The 17352-nt window shown below is 43.4% G+C and overlaps 1 protein-coding gene across 1 annotated transcript in view; it reads right to left on the bottom strand.

The window, feature by feature from the left end:
* EML5 (EMAP like 5) overlaps positions 1-17352 on the bottom strand; it is a 144780-nt gene that overhangs the window by 85202 nt on the left and 42226 nt on the right. Inside the window, exons 8-10 of the mRNA XM_075531644.1 lie at positions 13864-14001; positions 3653-3909; positions 2372-2584 (exon numbers count right to left, since the gene is read on the bottom strand). Of these exons, the coding sequence (XP_075387759.1) occupies positions 2372-2584; positions 3653-3909; positions 13864-14001 (608 nt within the window). The remainder of the gene's footprint in view (positions 1-2371; positions 2585-3652; positions 3910-13863; positions 14002-17352) is intronic.

Genomic DNA, 17352 nt, shown 5'->3' with positions numbered 1-17352 from the left:
GTCCCCATCGTAAAGGACACAGTTGATTTTTTTTCAAAACAGAAATGTGCATGATGATCCGAACTACATTCACAGAACTAAGTTTAGAATGAAAACTCCAACCAAACTACTGATTCCGATTCAGGGGGCCCCGCCCCCATGTGTAACCGAGCAGAACTATGCTCGATAGGGTTCTGAGTGACGGCTCTTTTGCAAGATCACCAGGAATTTCTTTTGAGGCACCTCTGGGAGGATTCCTAGCTCTAACCTTGCAGTTAGCAACCATTTACACCACCACAAGTGAAGAATGAATGAACCCTTCCTGACACAATCACTGAAGTCAAAATGGGAGCAGAGACAAATGTGGTGAAGAAAGCTGATGGTGCCTGGCTACTAAAAGATACAGTGTTGGGGTCTTGAAGGCTTAAAGTTAAACAAGGGGCCATCTGGCAGAGAAGCAATAAGCCCACATGGAAGAAGCACATCAGCCTGTGTGATTATGCGGCGGCAGTGGGATAAGGGAACAAGCATCAAAGGATCCCAAACAAACAAATATTGATGCAAACAATGGGGGTCAGAGAGGAGACCCAAAGCCCATCTGTAGACAATTGGACATTCCTTCACAGAAGGGTCACAAGGAAGGAACAAGTCAGCCAGGGTGCAGTACACACAGGGTGCAGAGAAAACACACAACATTTCTCTAGTTCTTTAATGCTTCCTCCCCCCACTATCATGACCCAAGTTGTACCTTATAAATCCTGCTAGACCGGGACATGTACAATGGTACAGATAAGAGCTCTTGACACCCAGAATCCAGGACAGATAAACCCCTCAGGAACAGTAATGGGAGTAGCGATACCAAGAGGGTAGAGGAAGGGGGAGAGTAGGGGGAGAAACGGAGTTATGCAATAATAGGGGGATGAACAACAGAAATGTTGGTGAAAGGAGACAGGGGATGGTGTAAGATATGAAAAGAATAATAATTTATAATTTATCAGGGTTCCATGAAGGTGACAGAGTCGGGGAGAGAGGGGAAAAAGAGGAGCTGATACCAATGGCTCAAGTAGAAAGAAAATGTTTTGAAAATGATGATGACAACATCAGTTTGATTTAGTATATATTGTTAGAAAAGCTGTAAGAGCCCCCCAATAAAATGATCTATTAATATAAAAAAGAATGTATTCACAAATGCATGAATGCTACATTCCTGTCATCATTCCCAGGTCTAGGAACAGAATGATGAATATTATCACTTTAGAGAAATCGCAAGAAAAAGAGGCAATGTAAAAATAATTAGAAAAAAGACTTAAGCAACACACATCAACCAACCAACCAACTGACCAACTGACCAACCAACCATCTAATCAAAAGGTTTCAAACTATGAGCCAAGTTTGTACAATTGCCTACTTCTTCAGAATCCTTGAGAAAAAGCCATTGGAAAACTATCTTGTATTAAAGGCAATAAGCCATAAAAAAGAATCACCATCACTGCACAGTCTGGCTAGGTGAGGCTGTTCTGGAACTGGGGAGAAAGCTCTAAAATCAAAGCTCTAGTACACTCATAACTGCACAGAAATTCAAAAACAATTCATTTTCTCACAAAACTTTCATGACAAAAATAGAATCCAACAAATAGCCTATAAAACAGCCAAAAGGGTTCCTGGGGTGTGGGGTGGGGGAGGAGGGGAGGTAAAGGGGAGCTGCCATCAAGGAGCTCAAGAAGAAAGCAAATGTGCTGATGGCGTGGATCAAACCAGTTGATGGGGCAGCAGTCGTACAATATGCTCGATCTAATCGAGCTATGGATCGTTGTTAGAATAGCCGTAAGAGCTCCCAACAGAATGATTAATTAAAAATAGAATGCAACAGATGAAAAGAAATTGCTTTAGAGAAATAAAAATAACTTTAGCTGATTGTGCATTTTATTTAAAAAAATCATTTTATTGGGGGCTCGTACCACTATTATCACCATCCACCCATCCGTCCATCCGTTGTGTCAAGCACATGTGTACGTTTGTTGCCCTCATCATTCTCCAAACATTTGCTTTCTACTTGAGCCTTGATATCAGCTCCTCATTCCCCCCCCCCGTGTATTTCATTTTTGTGAAACCCTTCCCCAAATAAACAGGATTATGGTTTTTGAAGTAGGAAACGCTCACGCCTGCTGCAGAAACCAAAGTCCTTTGCTGAAACCCATTGTCCTGGCTGCATTTTGACTTGCAGGGACCCCAGACAGGGTATCTGAGATGAAGACTTCACGGAAGCAGACATCCTCATCCGTCCCCCATGGAGCAGCGGGGCGGGTGCGAGGGGTGGGAGGGAAGAAGTTTAACAGCCAAGTTTGCAGGGAGCAGCCAGTCCAACATTATTTGATACTGTTTTGAAAGATACCTCTTCTTAAACAAGGATAGCGGAATAATTTCACAACTCCATAGTCATCTGCAGTAACTAACACTTGGCCAATATAATTTCCATCCACCGAATTTATATCATTGGTATCTGAGTACTTGGGCCAAATCCCATTTACTTCCAGGCCGGAAACGCATGTCCACGATGCCCAGTGGACACCTTTCATTTCTTCTTTGCTCGTCACTTCTTTTCCACCTAAAAAAAGAAAGAAGAGTCTCATGTAAAAGTTATCCCCTGGGATATTCACTCACACATGAATTGTTCTGGAAATCCCATTCCAGTTAGAATGGAGTACACGGTTGTGAGTTCAAGTCAGGGGGTGGGAAATGAATTTAATGACTCAAAAGACAGAAAGGAGCCACATCGACATTTACACCGAACGAGACGGGATGTGGCTTAGGCGGTCCATCCACGTGGAGAATAGTATTGAGCTGAATCCTAATAAAATCATGATCCAGATCAGTCACAAGCTCTGAGAAAGCACCAAGTCGGGTATTAAAAAGACCATTGAGGGAGAAGAAAGACCTGGGCGAGATCAAGGAGAAACAGAAAAGTGGGCAGCCTGCCACTGCCTCATGAGTCCGAAGGACTGTAGGACTCACTCTTCATTACTGAGTGCTCCCGGAAAGCTTTGGGGAATACGCACTCATTTAATCATGCGGCGTATCTTACCGAGTAGGTTCTGGGAAGATAGTGACTACTCACTGCAGTCTGGTGTTTTTTCTTCACAATTCTTGTATTCCTTTTCTTCTAAATGTTTGACAGAAAGTCTGTTTTCCGAATTTAGTTGCTAACCAAGTTGTGAATATTTGTGACGGTGACTCAAGACAAACACAACCCAAAAGAACGACGACAGATTTGTGGCACTTCCATTTAGGTTCATGTCATTCCGCCCACAAAAAAACGGTATCTTCAGAAAGTCCTAGTATCTAAGGGAAAGTCAGGCTCAAAATATCATTTTTGTGGGTGGAATGAAATTACCTAAATAGAATTTCCCCACATCTAAGAGGATTTTAAGACAGTTACCTAGCATGAAACAGCGTGAAATGGCCCTGTCTTAGATTTGAGCAGTTTTAGTTAAGAGCCAGGAGGCTGTCAATGGGCAGCCCTACAGACAAAAAGCCACCGTGTCCATGTATCGGCACAAACCTTCACTCATTGCCTAGATTCAAATGTAGCCTACATGCTGCTTTGAAAACTCTAAAGCCTATGGCAGGCATTAAACATCTGCAAATTATCTATGACCAATAAGGAAAAGTTTACCTGGCATCCTATAGAAAAGTCTTTTCCCATTTCCATCATTTGTCTGCAAGTATCTACTGTCTGAGGACCAGTCCAGGTGAGTGATGAAACTAACGGAACCAACACATTCCCCAACTTTCTTATAGCGCTGAGCCACTCCGTACACATCCACCGAGCCATCATTGCACCCAACAGCAAGGCAGCTTCCATCGGCTGAATATTTTAACTCATGAATCGCCTCCTTTCTGTCTTTAATGTGGACGACCTCGGTCATGTCTCTACAGGAGGACAAAATAAGTAAGGCCGCATTAAGAAGGTCATGACAGTTGATCTGGTTTTCAAACATGTCAAAAATGACTGGGAGACTGGCTGTGAGTGTCTCAACAATAAAATATTAGTATTAACCCAAGAATCGTCTTCTTGCCTAACAGAAACATATTGCGACAATATAAACTGGCAGCAGAGAAAAAGGATGAATTTCATTTTCTATGTTGTGTAATTCTAAGGAGTTGAGGGCTCATACTCAAGTTCTTGAGTCACAAAGAAACCAAAGTCACCACATTGTAGGATAAATGAAGCTCATTATAAATACTGAGAGTTCATAGAGTGCTAAATTATAAATACTACAATTTCCAAACAGATGTATACCAGAAGTCAAGTTATATTTAGTAGAGAAAAGAATAATTGATTTGTATCACTTCAATGTACTTTCAGATGCACAACTTTCCATAGCTTGATCACCATAAAGCTACATAAAGATATACACTCAGTGTTATATTTTTATTCTGGCCTCTAACTTTTAAAGACAGAATTCAAATTCCTCCCAATTAGGTGTCATATTTTCTTTTTCAACGAGGCTTTGTAATTGAGTTTCCAAAGGAATACAAGTATTGGTATAGCCATAAAAATAAAAAATAAAAAGCCACTTAGTTAAATGCCCTTGTGTTTCCAAAGTTCTGGAGTCAATTGGGAAAGAGGAAGTAGAAGGGCGGGGAGGGGGGAGCAGAAATGAAAATTCTCATTTTCAGTTTAGTGTCATGATATTTTTTCCTATATGAATTTCGCATCACTCATTTGAAATGTTCCCAAGAGACAATTTCAAAAATCACAAGAAAAAAAATAAGGATGTTTTCAAATTTCTAAAGATTCCTAAAACTTCCTTCAATCACACTGAGTGCTTTTTTTGTTTCAGGCCACAAAGGACACAAAGAGGAACTCGTGTTTGGTGGGAGGCGGTGTAAGGTAACTATGACAAAATGTGGGGAGGACCAGAGACGTGCGATGCTTTGTAGGAAATACTGAAAGAAGGGCTTAGAAAGACTAAAGGCAAGAAGCAGGCGGGAAAGGAAGCTATCTGACGGGAGCACAAAACCTGAGGAAATGGGCAAAAGCGGGGAAGTTTTCCAGTCAAGGACTGGCCAAGGCACAGAGGCATGCAAATGCACATTTGATGACTAGGGGCTAAATTGGACTGTATATCCATTACGTAGAGGGGGTAGTTTGTGGGGTTAACGAGATAGCTTTAGGATAATGCGTGATGGATCTTCAATGTTACCATGGACTTCGTATTTTTTCTGGTGTTTCATCACATAAAGGTAATAACCAGAATCAGTCCTAACAAAAAAGGTCTGTGTAACAGAAACTGCTGGCAATTCATCAAAAACGCCCATTCGTCCCAGCCTCTCTTGCCCGAGTTCTAGCCAGACAAATGGGTAGAAATTATGTGACTCCTTTTGAAATCATGCCTTTTAAAAAGGAGTCATATATCCCCGCATAAATCCATCTTGAATTTATGGCTGCTGGTTTACTGCTGTAACTGTTTTTAAATTATTTCAAGCAAAATTTTACTTGCGAATGATACTACTGTTGTTACGGCATTCTGTTAGATCCCCTGCTTGGAGTGGGTACAAATATGGGTCTTCAGTTACTACACAGTTGTCGCCCAGATTTCTTGGCATAGATGAGTGCTTCCCGCACCGCATCCTTTTGTTGAAACATCTCAATCGGTGTGTTGTCAATTCCTAGAGCCTCGTTTTTGGCCAACGCCATCGGCACAGCTTGAGTCTCTTCCTCCCACACCACACTGGTTCTTGAACTACGCTGTCTCCTGAAGTGGCTGAAAGTTGACCGTCTTTTTGGTACAGTGACTGGGTGTTCCGGCCATTTTCTTTTCATGCTTCCTGGAATGGTCAAAGGGAGCTCTGGTGGTGTAATGGGTTTCACGTTGGGCTGCTAGCTGCCAAGGTTGGTAGTTTGCAACCACGAGGTGCTCCTTGGGGAAAAGATGAGGCTTTCTGCTCCCGTGAATGTTTATCATCTTGGAAACCCACAGGGGCAGTTCTACCCCGTCCTATAGGGTCCCCATGAGTCAGAATGGACTCACTGGCAGGGAGTCTTTTGTTTTGTTTTAGATTGCTCATGTTTTACCCACAACATCCTTCACTTCTGAAACTCAAGGCTTGAATTATTTTCTTCAGTTCTCTCAGCTTGAGATAGGCCAAGCGTGCTCTTCCCTTCTGGCTTTTTAACTCCAGATCTTTGCGTACTTTCTCAAATCAATTTTAAAATCTGTGTTTAGACCTTTGATTCCATCACTTCTTCTATTTGCTTTAGCTTTGTTACATTCCAAGGCAATTTTTGGAGTTCCTTCTTGACAGCCACTTTGATCATTTCTCTCTCTCTTGTCTTTTTCATGACCTTCTGCTATCTGTGTGTGTCATGTTGGTGATGCTGCCCCACATGTCTTCTGGTCTTTGGCCATGAGCGTTGAAGGCATCGAATCGGTTCTTGAGATGGTCTCTCAATTCAGGCAGGATATGCTCAAGGTCATATGGCTCTAGTGGGCTTGTTTTCATGAATTTTCTTCAGCTTCCATTTGAAATAGCACAAGAGAAACTGATCATCTGTTCCACAGCTAGCCTCTCTCCATCCTTGTTCTGACCGCCGACACCGAAGTTCTCCATCATCTTTGCCCATGGATGTAGTGACTCTGACTCCTGTCTCCTCCACCCAGTGAGGGCTGCTCATTAGTCACCATGTATGGTGCTTGAAAAAGGTATTGTTGGGCTTACAAAAGTCTATCATGCGATGTCTGGCATCATCTCTATCACCAAGATCATATTTTCTAACTACCAATCCTTTTTCTTTGTATTCCAATCACCAGTAATCACCAATGCACTCTCATTGCATGTTTGATCAATTGAGACCGAAAGAAGTAGGTAGAATTCTTCAATGTCTTCACCTTTGGCATTAGTGTTGGGTATGTACAGTTGAATAATTGTCATAGTAACAGATTTCTTTATACGCAAATGGATATTATCCTATCACTAACATACTATCCCTGCACAGCTGGGGGCCTAGTCCCTACAGTAGGTAGTGAGCACCCTGGCAAGATGGTCTACAAATACAGAAGGAGCTCCAAGATTGTTCCATAACTGCAATAAAGAAAACTTCTGTATTTTGTTCCTATTTTTAAAATTTTTATTATTACTTTTTAAACATTTTATTAGGGGCTCATACAATTCTTATCACAATCCATACATACATCAATTGTGTCAAGCACATTTGTACATTCATTGCCCTCATCATTCTCAAAACATTTTCTTTCTACTTGAGTCCTTGGTATCAGCTTCCCATTTTTTCTCTTTCCTCCCCCACCCTCCCTCCCTCATGAACCCTTGATAATTTATAAATTATTATTTTTTCATGTCTTACACTGACTGATGTTTCCCTTCACCCACTTTTCTGTTGTCCGTGTCCCCCTAAGAGGGGGTTATTTGTAGATCACTGTGATCGATACCCCTTTACCCCCCAACCTTCCCCTGACCCTCCTGGTATTGCTACTCTCAATATTGGTCCCAAGGGATTTACCTGTACTGGATTCCCAGTGTTTCCAGTTCTTATCCGTACCAGTGTACATGCTCTGGTCTAGCTAGATTTGTAAGAATTAGGGTCATGATAGTGGTTGGGGGGAGGAGGAAGCATTCATGAACTAGAGGAAAGTTGTATGTTTCATCAGTGCTATACTTCACCCTGACTGCCTCATTTCCTCCCTGTGACCCTTCTGTAAGGGGATGTCCGGTTGCCTACAGATGGGCTTTGGGTCTCCACTCCACACTCCCCCTCATTCACAATGATATGACGTCTGTATTTTAATTGTAAATGAAGTGGGTTTTAAAAAATTTTTCTTAATCAAATCCACTTTTCCCTTAGACCCTGCAATGTGCAACAATCTTCTAAGCATAGACTCATGTAGCTATCTCTACCTTTCCCAGTGACTCTTGGCTTTTAGTTATAATTAAATCTACACATTTATTTACCTTTGCTCCATATCTATCCATTTATCTAAATCTAAATGAGACAAGATGTGCAAGAAAATATTGACAGTATGTGTTAGTCTGGATTGACTAGAGAAACAAAATCATAGACACTCATATGCGTGTAAGAGATAACTTTATATCAAAGAGCAAATCTACATTAAGAAAACATCTCGGTCCAGTCCAGATGAAGTCCACAAGTTCAATATTATCCCATATGTCAATACTAGTCCATAAATTCCTCTTTAGACTCACGCAGCCATGCAATAATGCTGAATGCAGGAAGAACAGGCCAGTGGGTGGAAAGTTTCGTGGCTCCAGTGGTGGTGGAAGCATCTCAGCCCTGGCAGGGTTTCCACGTGGCTCCTCCAGCTCCAGAGCTCTGGCTGCATCAGAATAGCTCTATGTGGCTTGTCAGCAGGAAGACGAAGTAGAGAGTATACCTGGCCTCCAGTGAGCTACTTATAATCCTTCGAGCCTCCAAATGAGGTAATCAAGCTGTGACCTAGTTAATAGGCTAGACTCCACCCCTTCACAAGTTGGCAGATTATGTAACTGCCACATGGTACTATTTGATAGCTTTTACTTTTTATGTCTTACTAATTAAAGATATTATCATTTTAATTTATTCACAAATGTTAACTAGCTCAATAAATTTGTGTATTTTTTCACAGCCTTTCGGTCCTAGAGACTTACTGCTATCAACCAAAGAATGGTCTTATGTCTCAGCTTGTCTTTGCTTTCTGACGCCCTGCCCCTTTACCCTCTAACACACATGTTCTCAGACTACCGTGGAGAAGATGGATTTTGAGTGACCAGTTGGTTGTACAGGATGTCACATATTGCTGTTAGCATGGTGGATTACATGACTGCCTCTCTCAAGAATATGTTTCTCTGACAAATCTAGAGGAAAGAAGACTATGAAATGAAAATTTATTACCACTGTATACTCATATATAAGCCGAGGTTTTTAGCACATTTTTAATGTAGTTTTGTGGTAAAATTAGATGCCTTGGCTGATATTTGGGTCAACTTATACTCGAGTATATATGTTAATTAATAAGCTTTCTGCATTGTCTTCTGGGAAACTGATATTTGAATGCCATGGTTTCTTTAAACAACAGAAGGAACCAATGCTTTGGGAATAGTCATACAAAGTAATTTTAAGCACACCATCAAAGTAAAAGGAGCCCTAGGGGCACAGTGGTTACAAGTTGGGCTATAACATACAAGGTCGTCAGTTCAAAATCACCAGCTGCTCCGAGGGAGATAGATGGGGCTTTCTACTCCCATAAAGAATTATAGCCTCCGACATGAAAAAGAGAAAAAAAATCAATAAATTATCAAGGGTTCATGAGGGAGGGAGGGTGGGGAAATGAGGAGCTGATATCAGAAGCTCAAGTAGAAAGAAAATATTTTGAAAATGATGATGGCAACATAGGTACAAATGTGCTTGACACAATGGATGGATGGATGGATTGTGATAAGAGCTGTAAGAGTCCCCAATAAAATGATTTATAGATATATAAAAATAACAAACAAAAAAGAGTTGCAGCCTTGGAAACTTACAAGGGTGGTGTCTACCCTGTCCTATAGGGTCTTCTGAGTCTTTATCAAATGAAAGGGTAGTGCTGATGGGTACATATCCAAGCCAGAGGGGACAGACCAGAGGGAAGGGATGGCACTTCTCTGGAAGAAGGTAGGAATTAGCAGTAAAGGATCCAAGTTCCCGGAGAGAGAATAAGATATGAAAGAGAGGATGGCGGAGGGCGGGAGGTCAGTATGGTTACAGCAACAAAAATAGAGTGGCCTTTGTTTAGAGATGAGTCCGCTCTGGGCTGATGAGGGAAAATCACAGCAGTCCCCACAGGCCTTGTTAACATTTTGACTTTCATCTGAAAGCTTAAACTAGGGTAGGATGTATTAATCAGATCCTTAATCTAGTTCCAAGGTAAAAAAAAAAATTAAAGGAGCTTAAAAGTAGAATCAAGACCCATTAGAAGGCTACTGCAGAGTGTTTTCCCAGACTTCAGGAGGAAATAAACAGATTAAGAGGATGCACTACTATGATTTCTATGATCTACAGTCTAAAGGCTATGATGATAACGTGGAAGACCGATCGAAGCCATGGTGTTTCCAGTCACTTCATACGCACGAAAGCTGGGAATGAGTGTGAAAGATGACAGTGGAGTGGCTGCCTTTGACTCGTGGTGTTGGTGAAGCACACTGAATATACCAGGGAATGACGGAAGAACAAATAAACCTGTCTCGGAAGAAGTTCAACAATAAGGCTCCTTAGAAGCAAGGGCGTTGAGACTGCATCTCACATATGTAGACCTGTTCTCAGGAGAGACCAATCCCTGGAGAAGGGCACCAGCCTGGGGCAGCGGAAAAGACGACCTCCCCCAGCGAGTGGCCTGACACAGGGGCTCCGACCTACCAATCATTAGGAGGACGGTGCAGGGCTGGGCAGTGCTTCACGTCGGCACACGGAGTCCCTCTGTGTCCGAACCAACCGGCAGCACCAAAGAACAGCAGCAACCATGGATGGGTACGTGATCCCACCACACGGTAAATTATTATCATTCGAACCTTACTCACAACGCTTCATGAAAACGTCCCTGAAATTCATCAGGGGGCACAATCAACAGGCGGAGGTGACAGATTCAGAACGGTGGATCAGAGAGAGAGATGCCAGGTTTTTGACTTGCGTAAGAGCTGAACCATGGCGTTATTCAATGGGACAGGGTTCCGTTTTGGACATGCTGACTTGGAGAGGCCTGGACGCCACCGAGTAACGCGAAGGGGGTAAGTGAATAGGCCTAGCTGGAGTTCAGAGTGGGTGTGTGTGTGTGTGTGTGAATTTTGCAGTCATCAGAGCATCTGACGCTAGAAGTAACTGAAGTCCAGCGCAGGATGAATCACTAGGAAAGAATATAGAGTGAAAAGAGGAGAGAGCCTTGGTCTGACTTCTGATGAACTGCACCATTCACTGCCTGGGCAGAAGACAACTGGCCTATTAGGAAAGGGGCTGAGAGAGAAAGAGAGTTAACAATGAATAGCCAAAGAAGAGACTGTTCCCAGAATGAGCAAATGATGAAAAAAGGTCAAGTCAGATGAGATCTGCCATCCACTCTGGCTTTGAAACACACCGTGGCAAAGACGTTTCCATGGAAAGATGAAGGCAAAAGCTATATTGGAATTGAGGTTGAAAATTGATGAGTGAATTGGAAGACAGTCAATAAATTTAGACAACTGAGAATTTTAGTAGAAAAGTGCACAGTAGGAATGTAAGCTACTGAAGTTCAAGATAAACAATGTCGGAGAGGAGGAGACATTCACATATGTTTTAATTTTTAAATTGTCTGAGAAAATAATGGACAATACAAAGAGTCATTTTTTTAAAAAGCCAGAAAACGACCGTGGAAGTGATTCTTCCCAAGCAGTGGGGCAGGACAAAATATACAGATGTTGAACATTTAAAAAACAATGTGTGATTCATTAGGGAAGCTCTACCATTGATATCGTGTAGAAAACTCAAAGATTGGCCACTGGCAGAATGTGATACAGCAATTTTAATGCGATGTTTAAAAACTTTAATGTTTGAAAAATAAAAGTCTACACAATATCCTGCAGGAAACCTTGCCAGGTCTTCAACCTGCTATCTCAGCAGGACTTGTTGAGCTCTTCGTGGACTGGAAGTAGGTGTTTGCAGCATGACACAGCCCAGCACAATGCAAACCTTGACACAGGTACATCTATACACAATTTTAAAAATAATCGGGCATTTTTACTGACCAAAATATTAATTAGGAACCCTGGTGGTACAGTGGCTACATGTTGGTCTGTTGCACACAAGGTCAACAGTTCATAAACATCTATCCTTTAAAATTTAAAGTGGTTCTCAACCTTCCTCGTGCCGCGACCCTTTAATACAGTTCCTCATGTAGTGACCCCCCAACCATAAAATTATTTTTGTTGCTACTTCATCACTGTGATTTTGCTACTGTTATGAATCAGGTGACTCCTGTGAAAAGGTCATTCGAACCCCAAAGGGGTCGCGACCCACAGGTTGCTTTAAATCCAAATGGATCTAGGACAAACTTCAATGAGTATATAGAATTCAATGGAATGCACGTGCCTGTAATTCAACACAAGAGGTTAACTGCTTAACGAATCTTTTCAACATTTCCAAATGCCCCTCCAAAAGGAAATGTTGCCAGATTGCTTTCTACTCCGAAGCAAAAGCCACAAATAAAAATTCAAAGAGGCGACAACAGAAAAGTGGGTGAAGGGAGACATCAGACAGTTTACAATATGACATAATCATTTATAAATTATCAAGGGTTCATGAGGGAGGGGAAAAGTGAGGAACTGATACCGAGGGCACCAGTAGAAAACAAATGTTTTGAGAATGATGATGGCAACAAATGTGCAAATGTGCTTGACACAATGGATGGATGTATGGATTGGGATAAGAGTTGTATGAGCTCCCAATAAAATGAGTAAAAACCAAACATTCCAAGAGAAACGTGGTCTCAGAGGAAATCAGTTGGTATGCCATCTGCACAGAGACATGGTTCCCATCCGACCCGACCGGGGTCCTAAAAGCCATGAGCGGGCCCCTTAGGTGCAACCAGTGGCCTCTCCCCATCCAGAGGAGAAAAGAGAGGTAGAAGTTGAAGACGTGTAAAAGCAACTAGTCCAGTGAACCAACGGGCTGGGTGAGAACAGGCCCCCACGACCCCAAGAGCAGAAGAGCTAGATTGCCTGGCTACCATGGCCAGCTCCTCGGAAGGGCTCACACTAGAAAAGTCCTGGGCAGAGTGAGAAAAATGTGAAACAAAACGAAAACCACAAAAGAGACCCGGCTTGTTGGTCAGATAAAGGCTGGTAGAATACCAATAGTCTGGCCCTCAGTTTCCTTTCAAATCTGGAAATGAATTCACCTCCTACAGCTCAGTTTTCACCCAGATGATAAGAGGGGACAATAACACAGATCTGAGAATCCTCAGCCATTTGAGGTCAGAGGGCAGCTTTTCCCAAGGACAGAGTTCAAGAGGGTCAGGAAAGAAACAGGAAGCACACGGAGGAAGTGGGGAAAGGGATGCTTCACTGTAGAACCGTAATCAGGGACATGGAACAAAACACTTATTAATTATTAAATGGTAGTTTTTTTAAATGTAAACTTACACCAGTTCATAACTTTAATAAGCTAAAGAAAAAAATTAAAGGTAAAACCATTTTGGCATATTTAACAGCTTCATTATCTATCTTCTCAATAGGAGACGTTCATTATTGAAAACCAGTAATACCAAGGAATGGAAGCCGGGACCCAGATTTACCATTCAAAACTTGAGCCTTGAAATGTATTCTTTCCCCTGCCCCCCAGAGTTTTTGATGTCTTTTATTTATTTATTTTAGAAATCATTTTATTGGGGGCTCTTACAGCTCATCACAATCCCATCCAGACATCCATGTGTGAAGCACATGAAATGCATTCCTAACCTCCAAAATAGAGGCAATGCTTTCGAGTTTATAAAATTCTTTGACAAAACTAGTTTTAGAAGCATGCATTTCTATGTTTAAGGAAACTAAGATCCGAGGTCTGTGTGTCCATAAACATACATTCCACAAAAGGCAAAACCAAACTTGGTGCCACTGAGTCCGTGCTGACTCACAGCGAGCTCCGTGCGGGTGTCTGGGGCTCTACCTTACAGCAGTGGAAGGCTCGGGCTTTCCCCTGGGGCCTGCGGGTGGTTTCGGACTACCGACTACACAGATCGAAGCTCAGCGCGTCATCACTACACCACCGAGGCTCCTTGTAAAGGAAACCGATCAAATATATGCTGCTGATTACGTTGATCTCATTTAGCAGGAGACCGCTCTGTGTCAGTCTCTACCCTGATCCCGTACCTTACTCGAAGCACAGTGAATGAGCCGTCCTTCATGCCTAGAGCGAGGTGAATGCCATCCACGTTCACAGCTGCACAGCGAACCGGTTCCTCCATGTTACACCTTGCTATCAGTGCATGATCCACGAGACTCCATATCCTGTAACATGAGAATGAAAACACAAGCCACAGATTGGGAGATATTATCACAAACCACGTATCTCATAAGAGCCAGCATCTAAAATATATACCCAAAAAACTCTACCACCCCCAAATAAGAAACAACTCAATTTTTAAATGGGCAAAAGATCCACACCAGTGGTTCTCACCCCTCTAAGGCCACGGCCCTTTCATACAGCTCCTCGTGTGGCGGTGGCCCCCAGCCATAAAATTGTTTCCGTTGTTACTTCGTCACTGTCATTTTGATACTGTTATGAATCGGGCGACCCCCAAAGGGGTTGCAACCCACAGGCTGAGAACCCACAGGCTGAGACAGATGGCAATGCACAGGCGGCAGATACACACGTGGAAAGCTGTGCAGCATCGTATGTTATTAGGGAACTGCAAGTTCAAACGGTAAGATCCCACGACAAACATAGTAGAGTACCATCGCTAAGCTCCAAGCACTGACACCACGGAATGCTGGCGAGGCTCTCATTCCCTGCCCGTGGGATGCAACGGCACCACCGCTTTCTGAGACACTGGCAATTTCCTACAAAGCTAAAGATCTCCCAATCCTGCTTTCGGTGTTTACCTAAATCGAGTTGAAAAGTTATGTCCACACAAAACTGCCACACAAAACTTTTGGCAACTTCCCTTCTAGTTGCCCCAAACTAGATGCAATTACAATGTCTCTCAGTAGGTGGATGCATAAGCAAACGGTGACACGCATAGACAAGTCCCGTGATAAACAAACAAAAACGGACTGTGAGACAAGACGTGCGGACGGAGGGAAAAAAAAAAGGACCTGATGCAGAGGGCTCAAGTGGAGAGCAAATGCTTTGAGAGTGATTAGGGCAAAGAATGTACGGATGTGCTTTATACAATTGATGTATGTATATGTGTGGATTGTGATAAGAGTTGTATAAGCCCCTAATAAAATGTAAAAAAAGAAAAAAAATGATTAGGGCAAAGAATGTACAGATGTGCTTTATACAATTGATGTACGTATATGTATGGATTGTGATAAGAGTTGTATGAGCCCTCATAAAATGTTTTAAAAAAAAAAGACAAGACCTGCAGGAACCGTAATGTGCTAAGTGACGGAAACCAATCTAAGTGGTTGCTGTTGTTGTTGTTGTTGTTGTTGTGAGGTGCCGTGGAGTTGGCTCTGACTCAGCAACCCTCCGTGCGAAAGAACGAAACACTGTTCTACAGAACAGAAGACGGTCCAGCCCTGCCCCCTCCGCACAACTGGTGTCACGGTGGGACCCAGCGTTTCAGTCACTGTGTCGCCCCATCAAGTCGCGGGTCTTCTTCCTTTTGGCGGACCCTCCACTTGACCAAACATGCAAAACTGTGGTCTGTGACTTACGTACGGGACATTCTGGAAAAGGCAAAGCTAAGGAGACGCCAGAAAGGTCAGTAGCTGCCAGAAGTTCAGAGGGATGGAGAGGCGTTGGCAGACAGATCACAGAACGTTTTAGGAACGCTGAAACTGCTCGCTGGATTCATGTCACACAGCCCATTGGCCAAAACCCACAAAGCAGCGAGTGAACCCTAAACTACGGCTAATGAGGGACCAACACTGGCTCATCAATTGTGACAAATGAACCACCCTAAGGCAAGATGTAATAAGACAATCTCTCTCTCTCCCCTCTGTCTTTTCATTGAGCCAGAAAAGAACCATTTTCTGTAAACCTAAAGCTTCTCTTAAAAAAATAAAGTTTCCTAAAAAGAACTTGTGGAATTATGCCTGAAATAACCCTCAGAACTCTGGGAGACTTACATGTATACATTATAAAAGAAAGTTATGATTCAGTGAATAGGAAACAAACAAATGTACTGCCACAGAGTTGATACAGGAGAGAGTAGACTTGAATGTCCCAGTGAATTTCTGAGACTGAAAATACTAGGGCAGTGGTTCTCCACCTTCCTAGTGCCGCGGCCCTTTCATGCGGTTCCTCAGGTGGTGGTGACCCCCAACCATCAAATTATTCTCGTTGCTGCATCATAACTGTAATTTCGCTACTGTTACGAGTCGGGCGACCCCTGTGAAAGGGTCATTTGACCCCCCCTAAGGGGTCGCGACCCACAGGTTGAGAACCTCTGCTTCAGGGGCATAGACAGCCTCACCGTCTCCCTTGGAGTGGCTGGTGGTTTCTGCTGACCTTTCGGATCGCAGCCGAATGCGTAACCACTATGCTACCCGGGCTCCTTACTGAACAGGACGGGGTTTACCAAAATACTAGAACATGATCAGAAATATGAATAAAATAAATGGAAAGAACCAAAGCTCTTATATTGGGACAGGAATCCTGCTGGCGTGGTGAGCTAGGTGCTGGCGAGCTATCTCCAAGGTCCGCAGCTTTCTCACTCTGAGAAAGACCGGTCTCTGTCCTCAGAGATTCGCCGCCTTGTCAGCTCCACAGAGCAGTTCTACTCTGTCCCGTGGCGTCCCTGTGAATCCGAATTCACCGACGGCAGTGGGCTCTTGTTACAGTGCCTTATGCGGTTCTGTGTTTCCTGTTGCTGGTTTACAGGAAAAATGGTTCTTAATATATATTTTTAAACCCCTAACATTCTAAACTACCTGTTTTATTCTAACGACGTCACTCGATTTTCCTTTGCGCGTTCTACAAACATGCGAGGGCTTCAAAGGGTGGGAAGGAAAATTCCATGATCTTTACCCTCTCCTTCTCCATGACTTTTTTGAATCTCCGTTGTGCCATCAATCACAGCCCCTACGAAAGAGTCGTCGTTTCTTGTCTCACACATACACGCACACAGAGTCGTTGACTGGGCTGACTCTCTCAGAGCTAGCAGTTCGAAACCACCAGATGCTCCGTGGAAGAAAGAGGAGCCCATAGAGAGCTAACGCCTCAGAGGTCCACAGGGACAGTCTAGTCTGTCCTACGGGCTGAGGAGTCAAATGGACTGTGAGAAGCTACAGTCCTGGGGCCACGCCCGGCCTGCTGCCTGCTCTCCGAAGCGTCCGCAGGCTGCAGATGGAGTCAGCGTTTGTAGCTGGGGAGCACATATCTAAAGAGGAAAAAATGTGCGACCCAGTAAACGTACAGGAGCTTCAGCTGTCAGGGTCCATAAATAGCTTTCTTGGAACACAGGCACACCGCACCCGTAGGTTTACATGCTGTCTGCAGCTGGCCAGACTCACAGGGCAGAAGAGGTAACATTGTGAAGATGCGGCACCGGCGGGTTTCCCGGACCTAAGGCCTGGTGGTCCAAACCCGCGGAGGCGCTCTGAGGAAGGCGGGTCTGGCAAGCTGCGTCCACAGTGTTTTCCCAGCCGAGAAAACTCGACTGGGCACACACCGGGGGTCGCCGGGGGGTG

The sequence above is a fragment of the Tenrec ecaudatus genome, chromosome 14 (assembly GCF_050624435.1).
Source record: "Tenrec ecaudatus isolate mTenEca1 chromosome 14, mTenEca1.hap1, whole genome shotgun sequence".
NCBI classification, from domain to species: domain Eukaryota; kingdom Metazoa; phylum Chordata; class Mammalia; order Afrosoricida; family Tenrecidae; genus Tenrec; species Tenrec ecaudatus.
This window is presented reverse-complemented; position numbering and strand designations above follow the sequence as displayed.